Below are 21042 nucleotides of genomic sequence, written 5' to 3'. Positions count from 1 at the left end.
CTTTCTGGCTACCTCAAGTAAATGGAATTACATAGTATTTCTCCTTTTGTATCTTGCTTATTTCACTTAGCATAATGTTTTCAATGTTCATCTATGTTGTAATATGTGTCAGGATTTCCTTTTTAAAGGCTGAATAATATTCCATTGTGAACTTAGAGTAGAACTACAATTCTGTCCAGCAATCCTACTGCTGGGTAGAGAAATCATTATATAAAAAATGTACCTACACTTGTATGTTTATTGCACCACTATTCACAGTAGCAATGTTATGGAATCAACCTAAGCGTCTGTCAACGGATGGTTGCTTAAAGAAAATGTGATATATATATATATATCCCCCCCCCCCACACACACACGTATATATGTATACACACACACATACACACCATGGAATACAACTAAACCATAAAAAAGAATAAAATAATGTCTGACAGTAACATGGATGGAACTGGAGGCCATTATCTTAAGTGAAATAACAGAGAAACAAAGTCAAATATTGCATATTCTCACTTATGAGTGGGTGTTAATCATGTGTACGCATGGCCATAAGCGAGTGGGATAATACACATCATAGACTCCAAACGATGGGAGGGTGGGAAGGGGGTGAGGGTTGAAAAGTTACCTATATTGGGTACAGGGTATACTATCAGGGTGATGGCTACACCAACAGCCTAGACTTCTATGCAATAGATTCGTGTAACAAAACTGCACTTGTACCCCCTAAATCTATAAAAATAAAAAGTAAGGGCTGGGTGTGGTGGCTTACGCCTGTAATCCCAGCACTTTGGGAGGCTGAGGCGGGTGGATCGCAAGGTCAAGAGAGTGAGACCATCCTGACCAACATGGTGAAACCCTGTCTCTACTAAAAATACAGAAATTAGCTGGGCATGATGTGCGTGCCTGTAGTCCCAGCTACTCTGGAGGCTGAAGCAGGAGAATCGCTTGAACGTGGGAGGCAGAGGTTGCAGTGAGCCGAGATCACGCCACTGCACTCCAGCCTGGTGACAGAGCACGACTCGGTCTCAAAAAAAAGAAAAACAATATTCCATTGTATGTACATACCACATTTTATTTTATACATTCACCTGCTTATGCATATGTATTTTGCAGCAGTTATTAACTTGCAAAATATTTTAATTTTTCAAAAACTAATTTATATTAACTATGTGAATAGAGTTCCTATGAAGGAGTTAATGCAGATTGCGATTTAACTTGTTGAGGTCACTTAGCTAGACAACATGTATACTGCTTAGATCCTGTAGTCTATTTTTTAAGCTACTGAATCACAGTTTTTTAAAATATTCAAGTTCTACTTTATAGCCCGTTTGAAAACTGATTTTAAGCTCTGCTTTTTAAAACAAAGTTAACATTTATTTATTGGATGCTTCATATATGTCAGGTACTGCATTAAGCACTTGGCATGCTCATCTTGTTTGTAGTTGTCCTTTGTATGCAATAAACCTTTATTCTTTGAACTTACTGTTATCATTAAAGCAGGTCTATCTTATTTTACTTACAGACACTCAAAAGATAATAATTAACATTTGCCTAGCCCTGTATAGTTTAGAACTGCTTTCATACATGTATTATCTTTGTTCATTCGTCTACTTAACAGACTTTGAGTGCTTGCTGTATGTTAGGCACAATGTTAGACTGTGCAGAGCGAGAGATGACTAAGATGTTGTCCCTGCCTGAAGAACTGTAGAGGTTATAGAATTGTAAACTCTTTTGTTTTTTTTGAGACAGTATCACTCTGTTGCCCAGGCTGGAGTGCAGTGGTGCGATCTTGACTCATTGTAACCTCCACCTCCTGGGTTCAAGCAATTCTTGTGCTTCAGCCTCCCAAGTAGCTGGGATTACAGGCATGCGCCACCACACCCAGCTAATTTTTATATATTTAGTAGAGATGGGGTTTCACCATGTTGACCAGGCTGGTCTCGAACTCCTGACCTCAAGTGATCTGCCCGCCTTGGCCTCCCAAAGTGCTGGGATTACAGGCGTGAACCACTGCATCAGGCCAAGAATTGTAAAGTCTTAATTAAAGGAGTTCTATAAGGTAAATATTGTTGATAAAATATTTCCTTGTCATAAAGGAAATTGGGGTTCAGAGAGGCTAACCAATGTACCTAAAGGTATATAATCGTCTAATAGTAGAGCTGGCATTTAAACCCCAAGAACTTGGGTCTTCAAAATCTGAGCATTTTCTCCTATACCACGTATCACTTTGTTAGTCCTTATGTATTTGAAAGTACTATTTAAATAATATTCCACAATTCAAATTGTCACTGATTTAGTTTTTCCTCTGCAACCAATCCAGATTATGGTGAATATTCATTCTTCAGACAAACTAGTGGATTTTGAGTTTGCTTGATTGGTTAAAATGAGATTCTGTAGTCACGACAATCTCTTCAAATAGGCCAAGTTGAAAGTGTTTAAGTGGGGAGCTGTGTTTTAGCTCACTTTTAGCTTAGTAAATGCTTCATGCTTTCTTCCTTTTGTGATCCATATTTCTTTCAGAGAAAAAGAGAGACCAGCAGTTCTGTCCTTTGGCAGATGAGAAGGCAGCTTCTTCTGGAGTTGATGGGTATTCTTCCCACAGTAAGAAGCACCCGAATTGTGGAAGAAGCTGATGTGGACATGGAGCCCAATGTGTCTGTGTATTCGGGGCTGAAAGAAGAGCATGTTGTGAAAGCCAGTGCACTCTTACGTCTGTACTGTGCTTTGATGGGGATCGCTGGACTCAAGTATTCAATATTTTGATATTTTACCTTTTTGTCATTTTACCTTCTTGTTTCTATTCTCAAGAAAGTGAGCCAAAGGCCTTTTATTCAGAGGATTAAAGTTTTCCGTTGGACTCAGGTAGTGGGCTGGCCTGTAAGAAGAATGAAATCCTGAGGCCACGAATTCCTAGCAGAGATGTATTCATCTATTTTATTCTGATTGTAAACAGAACTATATAAATATGGGAGGAGCCAGAGCAGTTTATCAATTTCCAATCACAGTTTAAAGAAACCTGTGATTTCAACACAGCTTGACAAAACTATAGTGAATGATCTGTGAGTGATCTTTTACCATTGACTAGTTGAAGTAAATCTCTCCTTTGTTTCCATTTACAGCTGATATCATAAATAATTGTTTAAAATTAATATGATGTGATTAATAAGTACAGTGTTTTCTTTTTTTTTTTTTTTGAGATGGAATCTCCATCTGTCGCCCAGGCTGGAGTGCAGTGGCGTGATCTCGGCTCACTGTAACCTCTGCCTCCCGGATTCAAGCGATTCTCCTGCCTCACCACACCCAGCTAATTTTTTTTTTTTTTTTTGTATTTTTTAGTAGAGACGGGGTTTCACCATGTTGGCCAGGCTTGTCTCGAACTCCTTACCTCAGGTGTTCCGCCTGCCTCAGCCTCCCAAAGTGCTGGGATTACAGGCATGAGCCACTGTGCCTGGCCAGTACAATGTTTCTTGGTCACCATACAAAATCCTTTTGAATAATGTTCTTAATAATTGTACATACAGTCCTCATTTGCATGTCTCCAATACGCATGAGTTTCAGTTACGCCAGTTTATTTAAATAATGCTGGTCTCTCAACACAGTTGACATTTCAGTTGCCATGATACATTAACCAAATAATTGTATAGAGTTTGTGAGCTCCTCAGGCCACATATCACTAAGTAAATAACAGATGTACATCATGATTAGTGACCAACGGCCTCACTTCTTTCAAAGTCTGTCGGTGGCTGCTTACTGCACACCTGTTATTTAATTCATGTACATATAGCAGAGGAGGTAGTTGTAAAAGTTGAATATCCCTTATCTGAAATGCTTGAGACCAGAAGTGTTTGGGATTTTAGAACTTTTCAGATTTTGGAATGTTTATATTATATTTACCGATTTAGCATCCCTAATTCAGAAATTCAAAATCCTTAATGCTCCAGTGAGCATTTCCTTTGAGCTCATTACCTCATATTGGCACTCAGAATGTTTTGGAGTTTGGGGGCATTTCAGATTTTAGATTTTTTGGATTGGGGTTACTCAACCTGTATTGCTTCCTTTCTCTCCGTAATAAACTCATGTTCCAAAACATGGAAACAGTTTTTGGAACATTATATTCCAAAAACAGATAATTGGAAGAGGCAGTTGGCCAATAAAGATAAAAGCATAGGCCAGGCGCGGTGGCTCACGCCTGTAATCCCAGCACTTTGGGGGGCCAAGGCAGACAGATCACCTGAGGTTGGGAGTTTGAGACCAGCCTGACCAACATGGAGAAACCCTGTCTCTACTAAAACTACAAAATTAGCTGGCTGTGGTGGCACATGCCTGTAATCCCAGCTACTTGGGAGGCTGAGGCAGGAGAATCACTTGAACCCAGGAGGTGGAGGTTGTAGTGAGCTGAGATTGCACCATTGCAGTCCGGCCTGGGCAATAAGAGTGAAACTCCATCTCTACAAAAACAAAAAACATAAAAAAAAGAAGGAGGCAAAGGCTGTTTAAACTACTCTTGATAAAGTCTTTACGAAGAAATAAACTTTAAGGCCGGGCATGGTGGCTCACACCTGTAATCCGAGCACTCTGGGAGGCTGAGGCTTGCGGATCAGTGAGGTCAGTTCGAGGCCAACCTGTTCAAGATGGTGAAACCCTCTCTCTACTAAAAATACAAAAATTAGCTGGGAATGGTGGCGTGTGCCTGTAGTCCCAGCTACTCAGGAGTTTGAGGCAGGAGAATTGCTGGAACTCAGGAGGTAGAGGTTGCAGTGAGCTGAGATTGTGCCACTGCATTCCAGCCTGGGCAACAGGGCGAGACTCTGTCTGAAAAAAAAGAAAGAAAACAGTTTAATTCCCAATGTTTCTAATATTTTCATTTAGAGTACTGTAAAAATATTAGTTTTACCATTTAAAAAAAATTCCTGTCTGGGTACAGTGACTCACACCTGTAATCCCAGCATTTTAGGAGACCAAGGGAGGTGGATTTTTTGAGCCCAGGAGTCTGAGACCAGCCTGAGGAACATGGCAAAACCCTGTCTCTACTAAAAAAAATAAGCTGGGCACGGTGGCACACACCTGTGGTCCTAGCTACATGAGGACTGAGGTAGGAGGATTACCTGAGCCTGGAAGGTCAAAGCTGAAGTGAGCTCTGATCCCGCCACTATACTGCAGCCTGGGCGACGGAGCAAGACCTTGTCTCAAAAAAAAAAAAAAAAAAATTCCTTGTGCATTATAATCAACAGAGCTTTTAATGTTTTGACAAAAATTTTAAAGGCTACAGTACAACCATACTTTTCACCATTCATTATTAAGATCGTGTTGCATGATTTCAGCTTGCATGGTCATTTTTATGGTCTCACACTACAGGGCAAAGGGAGGACCTGCCTGTATTTGTGTCCACAGTAAAACACTATAGTTGTAATTTCTCAACAGTTTTGCATTTGACAACTTGAGATGTTAAAGATTTTATAAATAGCAAGGTATCATTATAAAGTTTAAAATTTGTAACTAAAAGGTTAAAAATTCACTTTTTCTTCTTCTTTCCAACTAAAAATATAAAGCCTAATGATGTATTCCTTTTTAGACCAACTGAAGAAGAAGCTGAGCAATTATTGCAGTTGATGACGAGCCGTCCTCCTGCTACGCCAGCTGGGGTTCGCTTTGTTTCGCTTTCCTTTTGTATGCTACTGGCCTTTTCTACACTTGTCAGGTACCTAACTATATAAGTTGCTCCATTTTCTCAAGGTTTACTTTTATTTACTCAATAAAATTGTATAGCATTAGATCAGAGCTTTCCACAAAAGCTGGTCTAGGTATGGACAGTTGTAGTTTTTTTTTTTTTTTTTTTTTAAATTTTTAAGAGAAGGGGTCTAGCTTTGTTGCCCAGGCTGGAGTACAGTGGCTGTTCATGGGTATGATCATAGCATAGTGCAGCCTTGAACTCCTGGCCTCAAGTAATCCTCCTGACTCAGCCTCCCAAGTAGCTGGGACTACAGGTGTATGCCACTGGCCCAGCTTATTTGTATTTTTTTAAAATAAGGGTATCAGTAGCATCTGATTCATTTTATTTATCTTATATATGTACATTGTTTAAAGAAGTCAAAATAGTTCTTCAGGATTTGTTAAGGCAAATAGCAGTCCTTCCTTGCTTCTCTCCTTCCTATTTCACCTTTCTTAGAGGCAGTGTCTTTCAATTCTTTTAGCTGTTTATTTTGTGTTTTACTGCTACATCTGTAATAATATGTTTGTTATTTTTTTTTGATTCTTGCTTTTAGGTATTTTTTATTGAGTTCCCAGTATGAAAGATGAGAAATTAGTTCTCTGTCTTTTTTCTCCCTGTCCTAAGCACATCCATACATGTCCTTCCTATCCTCTCATTCTCCTAGTATGGTTATAATTTAGATTAGATCAATATATAGTTGTTATGATTATGTAAGCACTACTAAGAACTCAACCATGCAGTATATAATTATTTTTTACTTCCTTGTAAAACTTGGTTTCTTTTGGATTAATATTTATCCTGTGTTTTTGTTTTTTGCTTTTAACTTTCTTGGTGTTGTATGTACCATTCATGTAACCTCAAACTCTTCTGCCAGCCTAAATCTTCCCTCCAGATGTTTTGACTCATTAGACAGTCTGTGAGTTTCATCTTCTTGAGGAGATTTCTTCAGGAGCATTTTGGTCTGGAATGGTTACCAACTATACCTGGTAGTACAAAGCTCTCATCCTGGGATTGACCTTCACCATCATTTTGGAGACTTGCTTCATCTCTCCTTTGTTGGATCTCCTGTTTTGTATATCTCATATCATCATCTTAGCCAGGTGTGGTGGCTCACACCTGTAGTCCCAGCTACTCGGGAGGTTGAGGCGGGAGGATTGCTTGAGGCGATGAGTTCAAGGCCAGCCGGGGCAACATAGTGCGACTCCTGTCTTTGTTTAAAAAAAAAAATTAAAAAGAAAACCTATCCTTTCTTTTTTTTTTTTTCTTTCCGAGATGGAGTCTGGCTCTGTTTCCCAGGCTGGAGCTCAGTGGTGCGATATCTTGGCTCACTGCAAGCTCCGCCTCCCAGGTTCACACCGTTCTCCTGCGTCAGCTTCCCGAGTAGCTGGGACTACAGGCGCCCACCACCATGCCTGGCTAATTTTTGTATTTTTAGTAGAGACAGGGTTTCGCCATGTTAGCCACGATGGTCTCGATCTCCTGACCTCGTGATCCACCTGCCTCGGCCTCCCAAAGTGCTGGGATTACAGGCGTAAGCCACCGTGCCCAGCCTCTGTTTTTTTTTTTTTTTTTTAAGCTCTTTGACCCAGGCTTTAGTGCTATGGCACAATCATAGCTCACTGTAACCTTGAACTCCTGGGTTCAAGTGATCCTTCTGCTTGAACCTCCCAAATAGCTGGGACTAAGGCACGTTCCACTACCCCTGGAGAATTTTTTTTTTTTTTTAAGAGACAGTGTCTCGCTGTGTTGCCCAGGCTAGTCTGAAACTCATGGCCAGAAACAGTCCTCCCACCTCAGCCTCTCAAACCACTGGGTTTACAGGTGTGAGCCACTGCACCTGGTCTTAGAATGAGCAAGTTATTTTTAGATTGCTGAACAGGTTCTAAAATTCTGTTGTGTTGGTGGTTGCATAACTCTGTATATACACTAAAAACCACTCAATTGTACACTTTGGGTAAATCTTACGGTATGTGTATTACATCTCAATAAAGCTGTTTTCTAAAAAGTAGAACAAGATGAGGGGAAGGAAAAGAAGAAAGGATAAGAAAATACGACAATCATTTCAAAAAGTCCAATTCCAAATAAAAGGAGGTTTTAGACAGAGAACACCCAAGAAGAAAACATTACCAACAAATTAATTCAGGAAAATTTCCTAGAACTGAGGGACATGAGTTTCCAGGTTCAAAGGGCTTACTGAATGCCTAGGACAATAGTCAAAAAGAGACTCAGACTAAGGCATATCATCCAGAAATTTCAAAACCCTAGAGATAAAAAACTAATCCTACAAGTTTCCATATTAAAAACATATAGGCCACACAAAGGACCAGGAATCAGAATGTCAGACTTCCTAACAACACTGGAAGTTAGAAGACAATGAAGCAACACCTTCAAAGTCCTGAAAGGAAGTTTTTTCCAACTTAGAATTCCATACCCCATCAAACTATCAATCAGATGTCAAAGTAGGACAAAGATATTTTCAGAAATACCCAGTCTCAAAAAGAATTTACTTCACACATACCCATTCTGAAGAAGCAAAATGGCCAGGCACACTGGCTCATGCCTGTAATCCCAGCACTTTGGGAGGCTGAGGCAGGCGGATCACCTGAGGTCGGGAAATGGAGACCATCCTGGCTAACACAGTGAAACCCCGTCTATACTAAAAAAAAAGTAGCCGGGCATGGTGACAGGTGCCTGTAGTCCTGTAGGCTGAGGCAGGAGAATGGTGTGAACCTGGGAGGCAAAGCTTGCAGTGAGCAGAGATTGCGCCGCTGCACTCCAGCCTGGGCTACAGAGCGAGACTGCATCTCAAAAAAAAAAAAAGCATTCTGCCTTTTAGGATTTGTCTTTAACTTTATCTTCAATTCCTGTTCAGTCTTTAATTTCTAAGAGCGCTTTTTTGGCTCTCTGAATGTTTCTTCTTTATAGTGTTTATTGGTTCATTATAGCATAATTTCTTTGATATTAGTCATACTGATTTTAAAGAGATTTTATTATTTGTATTGCTTCTTTTCTCTAAGTTGCTTTTTTTTCCCTGCCTTTTTTTGGTCTCTGTTTTTAAAGTTAGAAGCTTTTCTAGATACTTAATGTTTATTATTATTTTTAAATTTCTATTTATTTATTTAGAGATGGCTCTGTTGCTCAGGGCAAACGCAGTGGTACAGTCATAACTCATTGCAGCTTTGAACTTCTGGGGTCAACAGATCCTCCCACCTCAGCCTCCCAAGTGGCCAGTGTGGGCCACCACACCTGGCTTATTTTTAAAAGTTTTTTGTAGGGATGGGGTCTCACTTTTGTTGCCCAGGCTGATTTTGAACTCCTGGCCTAAGGTGATCCTCCAGCCTTTGCCTCCCAGAGTGCTGTAACTACAGGTGTGAGCCACCATACCCAGCCAATATTTATTGTTCATATATATATATATCATTTTTGAGACGGAGTTTCGCTCTTGTTGCCCATGGTGCAATGGTGTGATCTCGGCTCTCTCTCAATGGTGTGATCTCTCAACCTCTGCCTCCCGGGTCAAGTGATTCTCCTGTGTCAGCCTCCCGAGTAGCTGGGATTATAGGCATGCGCCACCACCCCCAGCTAAGTTTTGTATTTTTAGTGGAGATGGAGTTTCTCCATGTTGGTCAGGCTGGTCTTGAACTGCTGACCTCAGGTGATCTGCCTGCCTTGGCCTCCCAAAGTGCTGGGATTACAGGTGTGAGCCACCACACCTGGCCGATTGTTCATATTTAAGACTAGGAAATGAAAAAGCATATTAGAACCTCTAATGCATAAGTAGGTCTTTGGGAAACTCTTGGGCTGATCAGAGTTCTAAAGATTATTGTCTGGCCTGGAGAGGGAAGGCCTATACAGAAACCCATAAACAAAGTTAAAGAGTGAGGGTTAAGGGCTGGTAGATATCAGCCTGCAGTATAATCATTTACTTAATTCTCCTACTTTCAGAATGGTGCTCCAGATATACCTGGTTGTCCCTTAATTCAGACGCATGATTTCACCACCTCCAGACAATAAATCTCCAGTCTCCTGTCTGCTGAGGGAAGGGTATTCTTCTAGTTGTGCAGAATTCAGGAGGTGATTTGGAGGTCTACTACTTATATAGAATGTCAACGTCCTAATTTTAGTCTGTCTTCACTCTTAGTCCTGGAACTGCCTGGAGTAGCCTGAGCCCTTTGGGAATTCCATGGTATAAAATGGATGGGTTTTCTCTTCTACCAGTTTAGCATTTTGCTTCCTCAGGTCTGCTAAGTCCATTTCCACTTATCTATATGTTCTCTAGCTTCCAGTATTTTGTGGTGTTGTCCCTCCTCAATATCTTATGCGTTTATGCCTTTTAAGAAAATCCCTTTAATGTAGCTTTAATGGTTTCAGGATGGTGTAAAATTAGGTACATGAATTCTTTTCTTTTCTTTTTACTTGAAGTACTTTCTAAACATTATCTCAAATCCTCATTACTCTTATAGGGTATTTTTTTTTTTTTTTTTTTTTTAGATAGGATCTTGCTTTGTTTTGCAGGCTGGAGTCCAGTGGCACAATCAGAGTTTGCCTCAGCCTTGGCCTCTTGGGCTCAAGAGATCCTCCCATCTCAGCCTCCTGTGTAGCTGGGACTACAAACATGCGCCACCATGCCTGTCTAATTTTTAAATTTTTTTCGTAGAGATGGGATCTCACTTTGTTGCTCAGGCTGGTCTTGAACTGCTGGGCTCAAGTGATCCTCCTGTCTTGTCCTCCCAAATTGCTGGGATTGCAGGCAAGAGCCACTGTGCCCAGCCTTATAAGGTATTTTTGTCCATATCTTATAGATAGAAGAACTAATGTTTCGAAAGATACTTAAAAGTCCTTAAGATAGGCCAGGCACAGTGGCTCATGCCTGTAATTCCAGCACTTTGGGAGGCCAAGGTGGGTGGATCACCTCAAGGTCATGAGTTTGAGACCAGCCTGGCCAACATGGTGAAACCCCGTCTCTACTAAAAATATAAAAAATTAGCTGGGTGTGGTGGTGGGCACCTGTAATCCCAGCTGCTCGGGAGGCTGAGGCAGGAGAATCTCTTGAATCGGGGAGGCGGAGGTTGCAGTGAGCCAAGATTGTGTCATTGCACTCCAGCCTGGGCAACAAGAGCAAAACTTCTTCTCAAAAACAAAAAAAAAGTTCTTAACATTTGAGAGCTACAGTGAAAAAGAAAAAAAGGATTATTTGTGTTTCTTCCTCAAGATCACACTACCAGTAATTAGCAGAGATGGGATTCTCACTCAGATGTGGTAGGCTGTAAAGGCTGTAATCTTTCTACTACATAACACTTTATTATTTGTTATATGGTTTAGGTATAGTTGAGAATGACCTTTTTTATTTTCTTAGCTTTTGGTAATAGAAGAAGCATTCTTTACATTTGCTTTTTGTTGCATCTATTTTTACTGCACTGAAGTGGAAAGAGATTGGTGAAAACATTTTCACAAGTCAATGTCAGCTTGTACTTTTCAATTAAAATTTAGACCGGGTGTGGTGGCTCAGGCCTGTATTCCCAGCACTTTGGCAGGCCAAGACAGGTCAATCACCTGAAATCAGGAGTTCGAGACCAACCTGGCCAAGAGGGTGAAACCCCATCTCTAGTAAAAGTAGAAAAATTAGCCAGGTGTGGTGGCAGACGCCTGTAATCCCAGCTATTCGGGAGGCTGAGGCAGGAGAATCACTTGAACTCGGGAGGCGGAGGTTGCAGTGAGCTGAGATTGTGCTGCTGCACTCCAGCCTGAGCAAGAAGAGTGAAACTCCATCTCAGAATTTAGGAATTCCCTTTAAAAAGTCATTGTTAGGCTAGGCATGGTGGCTCACCTCTGTAATTCCAGCACTTTGGGAGGCTTAGGCAGGAGTATCACTTGAGCTCAAGAGTTCAAGACCAGACAGGGCAACATAGTGAGACCTCCCCTCTACTAAAAATAAAAAATATTAGCTGGATGCAGTGGCACATGTCTGTAGTCCCAGCTACTTGGGAGGCTGAGGTGGGAGGATCACTTGAGCTTGGGTGGTTGAGGCTATAGTGAGCTATGATTGCTCCACTGCACTCCAGCCTGGGTGACAGAGCAAGACATTGTCTCAGAGAAAAGTCATTATATTTTTATAGCCATTTTTCATATCTGGTAAGCCTGTGACTGCCTTTTTTTCCATGATTAGTGATCATTTGTTTCTCTGTAACTTTGAGATCTACTCATAAGATTTCTATAAATTAAATTTCATTTTTCCAGAAGATGGACTGCTCATTACTGTTTGGCACTCAGTTTGTGATATTTTGATGCTTAAGTGTTAACACTAGATTTTTTTCTATATGAAATAAGTATCAGCTGTTGTGTAGTTGTTTTAACAGGTTAATCCCAAGGGGCCTTTGTTTTCTGAGGAATGTGAGGAAGCCTACTCTTTCCAACCTGTGAAGGCAGTAACTAAGACTTTGAGAGGGGATCCATGAAAAAAAGCAAAGGTCCTCATTCTTGAGCTCTAGAATTACTTCATACATCAATGACAATTAATGGCCCAATTCAGCAAGCCTTTAATTTGACTTGATACTTGAAAATAGGGCAGGAAAAATAATTTCTACCAAAAATAACTTCAGAATGCTTTTTATTCATATACTAGTATATCTAATTTAAACCAGTGACATTCTGGTATATTTTATATAGTACACCTGAACAGGAGCAGCTGATGGTGGTGTGGCTAAGTTGGATGATAAAAGAAGAAGCGTATTTTGAGAGGTAAGATAATTTGATTTAGTTAATTGAGAAAGCTTTTCTTCTTCTGTCTTTGGAAAATTCATATTTCCTATTTTGTTTTGACAGTACTTCAGGCGTCTCTGCTTCTTTTGGGGAGATGTTATTATTGGTGGCTATGTACTTTCACAGCAACCAGCTTAGTGCTATCATTGACTTGGTCTGTTCCACTTTGGGGATGAAGGTAATTTTCTTTTAACTTCTTTCTAAAAAAAAAAAAAAAAAAAAGGTGTTTCTAAGCTGGACATTTTGTTGTAGTGTAAATAGATTGTTTTCTATTTACACTACAATTACAAGTAATTTTAATTGTTTAATAGAAGTTTTATCAAGAGCACTTAGAAAAAAATGCATTTTGAAACCTTTACTAAAATAATAAATACTCATGCAAAAACCTTGGAAAGCACAGAAAAGGGAAAGATATCTTATAATTCCATGATTCAGAGATACCTAGTATACTACTATTAATATTCTGATGTCTGTTCTTTCTTTAAAGTGACGTACATATTTGGTGATTTAAAAAAACTAATATATGATGAGCATTTACTCATCTCAATAAATATTATAATACAGTATAATTTTTAATGACTGCATTGTCTTATAGTCCATTGTTTGATCTTCTTAATAGGTCCCTTATTATTTCCCATGTAGATTTTCTAGTTTCTGTATAATGCCTAGAGGAATATCCTTGTTTATGTAAATACACACATAGGCACCCACATGTATCTCTTCATACACCTGTTGGATCATTTTCTTAGGATAAATTTCTAGAAGGTAATTGCTAAGGAAAAGGGTATGACTATGTTAAGGTATTTCATGAGTACTGTCATATTATCTTTTAGAAAGATTGTATCAGTTTAACTGTTATCATTAGTGAGTAAGAACTCCCATATTCCTAAACTTTCAACATGACTGAGCACTACCATTTTTTTTTAATCTTTGCAAATTTGGTTGATGAACAGTGGTATCACTTAGTTTGAATTTCTTTGATTACTAGTGAAACTTTAGTATTTAAAATCTATGTGTTTTGGCTTGTTTATTTCTTTTGCGAAAAGCTTATCAGTATCCTAATTTTCCTGTAGGGACTTTTATTTTTTTCTTTCACTGATGCAAAAGGAAAGATATGTCATTATGCCTTATACATCTTACTTCATATATTTCAAGAAGTATATTTTACCCAATATTGAAATTGGGATTCATTTTACAGTTGACATGTAATATGAAAGTGGTAGTGTTCCAACTCCTACTTTTTTCTTGAAAAGCTACTGTAATATTAAATCAGTGACGTATCTTATAGTATCTTTAAAAGTGGAGAGTTCAGTATGTTATAATTGACTTTTTCCAGTCTTTTTTGCCATTTAACTTTGCCGTGTGGAAATTATTATCATTATTATGTTTATGTAGTATATTAAATTTTTTTTTTTTTTTTGAGACGGACTCTCGCTCTGTCGCCCAGGCTGGAGTGCAGTGGCGCAATCTCGGCTCACTGCAAGCTCCGTCTCCCGGGTTCACGCCATTCTCCTGCCTCAGCCTCCCCAGCAGCTGGAACTACAGGTGCATGCTGCCACGCCCAGCTAATTTTTGTATTTTTAGTAGAGATGAGGTTTCACTGTGTTAGCCAGGATGGTCTCGATCTCCTGACCTTGTGATCTGCCCACCTTGGCCTCCCAAAGTGCTGGGATTACAGGCGTGAACCACTGCACCCGGCTGTAAATGTTCTTTTTGTGTTTTCTATTTTGCTCTTATGCTTAGAAATGTTTTCCTTTCTTGGGTTTATATAAGTGGTCACTTATATTTTCTTCTAGTTTTCTTGGTGGTTTCATGTTTTACATTTAAACATTTTAATCTACTTGGAGTTTCTTTTGGTGTATGGTGTGTATGTGCAAAAAGTGTGTGTCTATCTATATATATACATATATACATATATTTATGTGTGTATATATGTGTAGATACAGACACAGATGCACACATACACACACACACACACATATTTCTCTTGGCCTCACAGAGGGGCAGCTATCCCAGCTCCATGTAGTAAATAATCTGTTTCTCCCAACCGACTGAAAATGGCAATAATAGTATTTATTAAGTGCTTTTTATATTGGTTCTGTTTCTGAGTATTAACACTTTAATGTTGGGTTTGGGAAACCACTTCTAAAACAGAGTAGAGTACTTGAACATTTGAACATTTATGTGTATCACAGCCATTTTAGATAGGTTCCCTAGAATAAATTGTGTTTCATACATTTTACTGCTGTTGGAATTCTTTTGGTAATTTTAGATTGTAATTAAGCCAAGCTCCTTGAGCAGGATGAAGACGATCTTCACACAGGAAATTTTTACTGAGCAGGTATTTCTTTTTATTCTTAGGTACTTATTTGACTTTCTTTTACAATATTCTTTGGGAGAAAACTTGTGTTTCTTACCTTAAGAAAATAATATGGTCTTTATTCTTTTTAAACTCATGGTGATTTATTTCATCTTTGAAACTTTCTTAAAGAATAATCCATTTAAAATACACTTTTAAAACTAGTCATAACATACCAAAGCATCCTTTGAATTTATATATTTTTGGAGACTTTGAGTAGATACTTAGGAGAATACTCTTAGATGTTGCTGGTAGGGCATCCCAAGGGGCAATTGTTTTAATGTGTCTGGAGAAAGATAAAATGAAGTCCTGTTTAAACCTTTAGGCTGTAAAATTCATTTCTAACTAGATTACAGGCTAGAGTCTAAATTTCTTATACTTAACATGCTCTTCTTTAGCCTTAGCACTTTTGTCCGTGGATAAGCCTAAGGATTTTTTTCATTTCTTTTTTTTTTTTTATCTCACTCTTGTCACCCAGGCTAGTATACAGTGGTATGATCATAGTTTACTGCAACCTCTGCCTCCTGGGTTGGAGCAATTCTCCTGCCTCAGCCTCCCAAGTAGCTAGGGTTAGAGGTGCCCACCACCATGCCTGGCTAATTTTTGTATTTTTAGTAGAGATGGGGGTTTTACCATGTTGACTAGGCTGGTCTTGAACTCCTGACCTCAGGTGATCCACCCACCTCAGCCTCCCAGAGTGCTGGGGTTACAGGCGTGAGCCACTGCACCCGGCCAGTTGTTGTTTTATGGCTATTAATATCTTTATTTTTATATTTTACTATCCCTCCCACCCTCAACAGGCAAATGCACATATACTCCTGAATTACAAATAGTCATACAGCATGTGGGAGAATCATAAGTTATTTTTTGTCTTTAAATTTGAACTAATTGGAAGACAACTTTGAAGAGGGTCTTTAAAAGACAATTAGAGCCTATGCATGACATACTGAGAATAAATATTTCTGTTTATATTTATGTGGTGCTTTATAGTTCATATGATGTTTTTCCAAAAAGAATATTTTCCCCCCATAACAATGCTTTGAGGCAGGTATGGCAGTGTCCTGTTTTGTAGATGTGAAAAAGATTCAGAAGATAAATGACTTCTTCAAAGTCATTGAGCCCAGATTGTATGCTTCAAAATTTTATGTTATTTTTTTACTTTATCACACCACTGTGTATGTATCTATGTTTATAAACAAAAAATTAGGGAATTATATAAATCCCTAAAGGTACAATTCCTCAGCATTCAAAGATAATTAAAACATGTAATAATTTATTTTCATCATTCATTTCTAGGGACCACACTTGTATTAGGTGTTGACAGTCTACTTACTAATCTCTCTTTCAAAGTAATTATATATTTAGTTCTATTGTATTACTAATACTATTTTTCCCTTTTAGGTTGTCACAGCTCATGCAGTTCGGGTCCCTGTCACCAGCAACCTGAGTGCCAACATTACTGGATTTTTGCCTATTCATTGTATTTACCAGCTTCTCAGGAGCCGTTCCTTTACCAAGCACAAAGTGTCAATAAAAGTATGCCCCTACAAATAAAACAAACAAATAAAAGCATGCCCCTATATTTTTATATATATATATATTTTCTTTTGAGATGGAGTCTTGCTCAGTCACCCAGGCTGGAGTGCAGTGGTGCAGTCTTGGCTCACTGTAACCTCTGCCTCCTGGGTTAAAGTGATTCTCCTGCCTCAGCCTCCCAGGTAGCTGGGACTACAGGTGTGTGCCACCATGCCCGGCTAATTTTTGTGTTTTTGGTAGAGACAGGGTTTCACCATGTTGGCTGGCTGGTGTTGAACTCCTGACCTCAAGTGATACGCCCGTCTCAACCTCCCAAAGTGCTGGGATTACAGGCGTGAGCCACCGTGCCTGGCCTACATTTATATTTCAAAGAACAACCTAAATTAATGCTTTCTCCCCAGTTGTATTTCAGTTTGTAGGCCTTTATTGTGGGTTTTGTGTAGGAAATGTGTGGTATTAAGCTAAGTTACTAGTCATTTATGTAAGTATAGTAATTAGGGATAGTAATTATAATTATATAATTATAATACAGTAATTTCAGATTTTTAAAACGATGTAAGATTTTTGAAATGCATAATACTCCATTTAAATTCTCAATAGTGGCACATGGCTATTTCATTAAAACTTAGAAACTGCCATTTTCTAATTTTTTTTTATTTTAAAGACAGGGTCTCACTCTATCGCCCAGGCTGCCATAGCTCACTGTAACCTCAAACTCCTGGGCTCAAGCAGTCCTCCTGCCACAGCCTCCTAAGTAGCTGGGACTACAGGTGCGAGCCACCACTCCTGGCTTTTCATGGTCTACTGGCTCACTGCACCTGTGCTCCGGTTCAATGATTGCCCCCACCTCGATACTGGTATTACAACTCTGCCTTTTTTTTAAATTTTTAGTAGAGACAGGGTTTCACCATGTTGGCCAGGCTGGTCTCAAACTCCTGACCTCACGTGATCCACCCGCCTTGGCCTCCCAAAATGCTGGGTTTACAGGCATGAGCCACCGTGCCTGGCCTCACACCCAGCTTTAAAAAGTGTTTTTTTGTAGAGACAGGGTCTCGCTATGTTGCCCAGGCTGGTCTGGTCTTGAACTCCTGGTCTCAAGCAGTTCTCCTACTTCGGCGTCCCAAAGTGTTGGGATTACAGGTGTGAGTCACTGCAGTGGGCCTGGTTTTGTTTAACAAATTGGGAAAGTTGCCATGACTAGTATTTGTTGATTTGTCACAAGGACACCTCACACCTAACTTAGAATTTTGACATGTTTTGATTTGTCTTAGTTGGCTATATCTAACAGTTAAAAGGCCCTCTAAAGAGAAGGTCTTGAGACCCAGGAGGTAAAGTAGTCTGAAACTTTTTCAGATATTTACAAAGAACAGTGAATCATATGTGCATGATATATCACTTTTAATTGTCCCTTGTTTTTTGTGATTTAGTGAGATTATTTTCTAGCCAGATTTCATCTTCTGCTTTATATTTTTAGCAAGTAAAATAGCTAAGAATTAAGAGTTCAAATGCACACCCAACATTTTACATGTCCTCCATCCAACGATAGTTAAGTGATAGTCTCCTGTAAGTGCTTGTCAGAGACACTTTCTTAGTCTATCTGAGGGTTTGCTGGGAAGGACCTGTCTCTCTCCAAATTCCTATCTAATGTGAGCTCTCCCATGATGACACACATGGTGCTCTAAATACAGATATGGTAGGGACTTAAAATGTTTTTCCCACTGCTTAAAAACGAATAGATTAAACCAAAAGGCAAGCTTCTAGTGGAAGGTGCACCTAAGATGATACAGATATAAAGGTAGTTCATACTTTAAAATCAAAGGCAGTTATGATACTAGATAATACATTTGGAACTGCCAAAAGTTAATAGTGAGTTTTACTGATTCATAATTCATGTAAAACTGTATGTACTTTTATAATTTTGCTTGGTTTTTGCCACAATTAATTCAGTGTCTATAACATTCTTTCTTAGGATTGGATTTATAGACAGCTGTGTGAAACCTCTACTCCACTTCATCCTCAATTACTTCCTTTGATTGATGTGTACATAAATTCTATACTTACTCCTGCGTCGAAATCTAATCCAGAAGCCACAAATCAGCCAGTCACAGAACAGGAGATACTCAATATTTTCCAAGGAGTCATTGGGGTAAAATAGTGGTTCTTTTATATCTATTAACTTATTTTGCTTTTAGTTCTTCTTATCCCATATTTTTATTTTCCTATCAGAGGACTTCTAGGTAGTTCTGAACTTAAAATTAGATTAAATTTCCTTAGATCACGTGTAAAAATTAAAAGAATGGTATTAGTTCCAAGTAGTTTGCTAAACAGACACTTGTGTAAGATTTTTTTTTTTTTTGAGATGGAGTTTCACTCTTGTTGCCCAGGCTAGAGTGCAGTGGCGCCATCTCGGCTCACTGCAACCTCCTCTTCCCTGCAACCTCTGCCTCCCGGGTTCAAGTGATTCTCTTGCTTCAGCCTCTCGAGTAGCTGGGATTACAGGCGCCTGCCACAACGCCTGGCTAATGTTTTGTATTTTTGGTAGAGACAGGGTTTCACCATGTTGGCCAGGCTGATCTTGAACTGCTGACCTCAGGTGATCTACCTGCCTCAGCCTCCCAAAGTGCTGGGATTACAGGTGTGAGCCACTGTGCCTGGCCTTTTTTTTTTTTTGAGACGAGTCTCGCTGTGACACCCAGGCTGGAGTGCAATGGGCAATCTCGGCTCACTACAACCTCTGCTTCTTGGGTTCAAGCGGTTCTCCTGCTTCAACCTCCTGAGTAGCTGGGACTACAGCCACATGCCACCACAAATGGCTAATTTTTGTATTTTTAGTAAAGATGGGATTTCATCATATTGTCCAGGCTGGTCTCCAACCCTGACCTCAAGTGATCCTCCTGCCTTGGCCTCCCAAAGTGCTGGGATTACAGGTGTGAGCCACTGCACCTGGCCAATAATTTTTTTTTTTTAAGTTTCACTTTAAAGTCTAAAGGGTTCCCTGGAGATTGTGTATTTGATCAAGTACTGTGTGGGATTTCAAGATATTCAGCATAGGTTTGTTTAGCATCCTGGGAATCTAAGGTATACCTACATTCATTTAGGGGGAATTTTTTTTTTTTGAGACAGAGTCTCACTCTGTTGCCCAGACTGGAGTGCAGTGGCACGATCTCAGCTCACTGCAAACTCTGCCTCCTGGGTTCAAGTGATTCTCATGCCTCAGCTTCTCGAGTAGCTGGGATTACAGGCACGTGCCACCATGCCTGGCTAATTTTTATATTTTTAGTAGAGTCAGGGTTTTACTATGTTGGCCAGCTGGTCTCCAACTGCTGACCTCAGGTGATGCGCCTGCCTTAGCCTCCCAAAGTGCTGGGATTATAGATATGAGCTACCGCTCCTGGCTCATTTAGGGAAAATTTGATGAAAGTATTTTTTCCCCAGTTTGTTAGAAGGGAAAAACAGTTGCATTTTTCACAAATATATTTAAGTATACAATGTCTTATTTAGGAGTTACTTTCTTCATGGTAATTTCATGTAATACTTGGGACTCCTGTCTTTCAGAAGCAGCCTGATGAGTTTGCTATTGAGTAGTAGCTGAAGTTTTTTCTTTGTCTTGTCTTAAAGGCCACTTAAGCATGTTGCCATTCATCTCTCATGCCATCTCAGATTTCATGTTGTTTTTTTGAGTTTAATACGCACACAGCAACATTTCTCCTGTTTTACCTGAGTTAGGAGCAGCAATGCTGAATAGTCTATTTTGATTCTTTTACTATCAAGAAAAAAAAAACAACTCATGAAATTCAAAGTATTTCAGAGTATTTGTAATATTACCTCCAGGGTGACAACATCCGCCTTAATCAGCGTTTCAGTATCACAGCACAGCTTTTGGTGCTCTACTATATACTGTCTTATGAGGAGGCTCTTCTAGCAAACACAAAGACTTTAGGTAAGTTGTACATAGAGGAGTGGTTCTAGTGGTAGTTTATTTTATTAGCTTGTATTTTGTTACTTTCCAAACTGTTTTTTGATGAAAGAAGGGCAATATTCTAACAAACTCTAGTATCGTTTTATAATCTTTGCAATATGGGCATTGTATACTTGATACATAAATCATGCATGTTGGGGTATGTTACCATGATTTATGGCCCAGTCCTCCTTATCAGAGGCTAAATTAATAGATAACAGAATTGCCTGTATTTTAACAATTGTATAGGTCTTGTTCACTAAATATAAATTTAACAGCTGATGGAGCTGTAACTGAATTTTTTTCTCTTGATTTGAGTCTTTGCCTGGTCTTCCTTCCATTAGTGTGAAGAGTAACAACCTAATCAAAAACAATAGAAAAGGCCAGATGAGGTGGCTTACGCCTGTAATCCTAGCACTTTGGGAGGCCGAGGTGGGCGGATCACCTGAGATCAGAAGTTCGAAACCAGCCTGGTCAACATGGCGAAACCCCATCTTTACTAAAAATACAAAAATTAGCCAGGCGTGGTGGCTCATGCCGGTAATCCCAGCTACTCAGGAGGTTGAGGCAGGAGAATCCCTTGAACCCAGAGGTGGAAGTTGCAGCGAGCTGAGATTGTGTCACTGCACTCCAGCCTGGTGGACAGAGTGAGACTGTGTCTCAAAAAAAAAAAAAAGTAGAAGAGTTTCGGTTTTTTTGTTTTGTTTTGTTTTTGTTTTATTT

The 21042-nt window shown here is 39.4% G+C and overlaps 1 protein-coding gene across 5 annotated transcripts in view; it reads left to right on the top strand.

Moving 5' to 3' along the window:
• Positions 1 to 21042, top strand: part of INTS2 (integrator complex subunit 2) — a 79541-nt gene that overhangs the window by 34382 nt on the left and 24117 nt on the right. For all 5 annotated transcript variants that reach the window (XM_058445812.1, XM_032162882.2, XM_032162883.2 and 2 more), the window contains exons 8-15: positions 2518 to 2744; positions 5570 to 5695; positions 12374 to 12445; positions 12530 to 12644; positions 14739 to 14807; positions 16227 to 16361; positions 18331 to 18507; positions 20193 to 20301. In XM_058445812.1, the coding sequence (XP_058301795.1) occupies positions 2518 to 2744; positions 5570 to 5695; positions 12374 to 12445; positions 12530 to 12644; positions 14739 to 14807; positions 16227 to 16361; positions 18331 to 18507; positions 20193 to 20301 (1030 nt within the window). The remainder of the gene's footprint in view (positions 1 to 2517; positions 2745 to 5569; positions 5696 to 12373; positions 12446 to 12529; positions 12645 to 14738; positions 14808 to 16226; positions 16362 to 18330; positions 18508 to 20192; positions 20302 to 21042) is intronic.

The sequence above is a fragment of the Hylobates moloch genome, unplaced genomic scaffold, assembly GCF_009828535.3.
Source record: "Hylobates moloch isolate HMO894 unplaced genomic scaffold, HMol_V3 SCAFFOLD_10, whole genome shotgun sequence".
NCBI classification, from domain to species: Eukaryota; Metazoa; Chordata; class Mammalia; order Primates; family Hylobatidae; genus Hylobates; species Hylobates moloch.
Note: the sequence above shows the minus strand (reverse complement) of the source record. Positions and strands in the feature narration are given on the sequence as shown.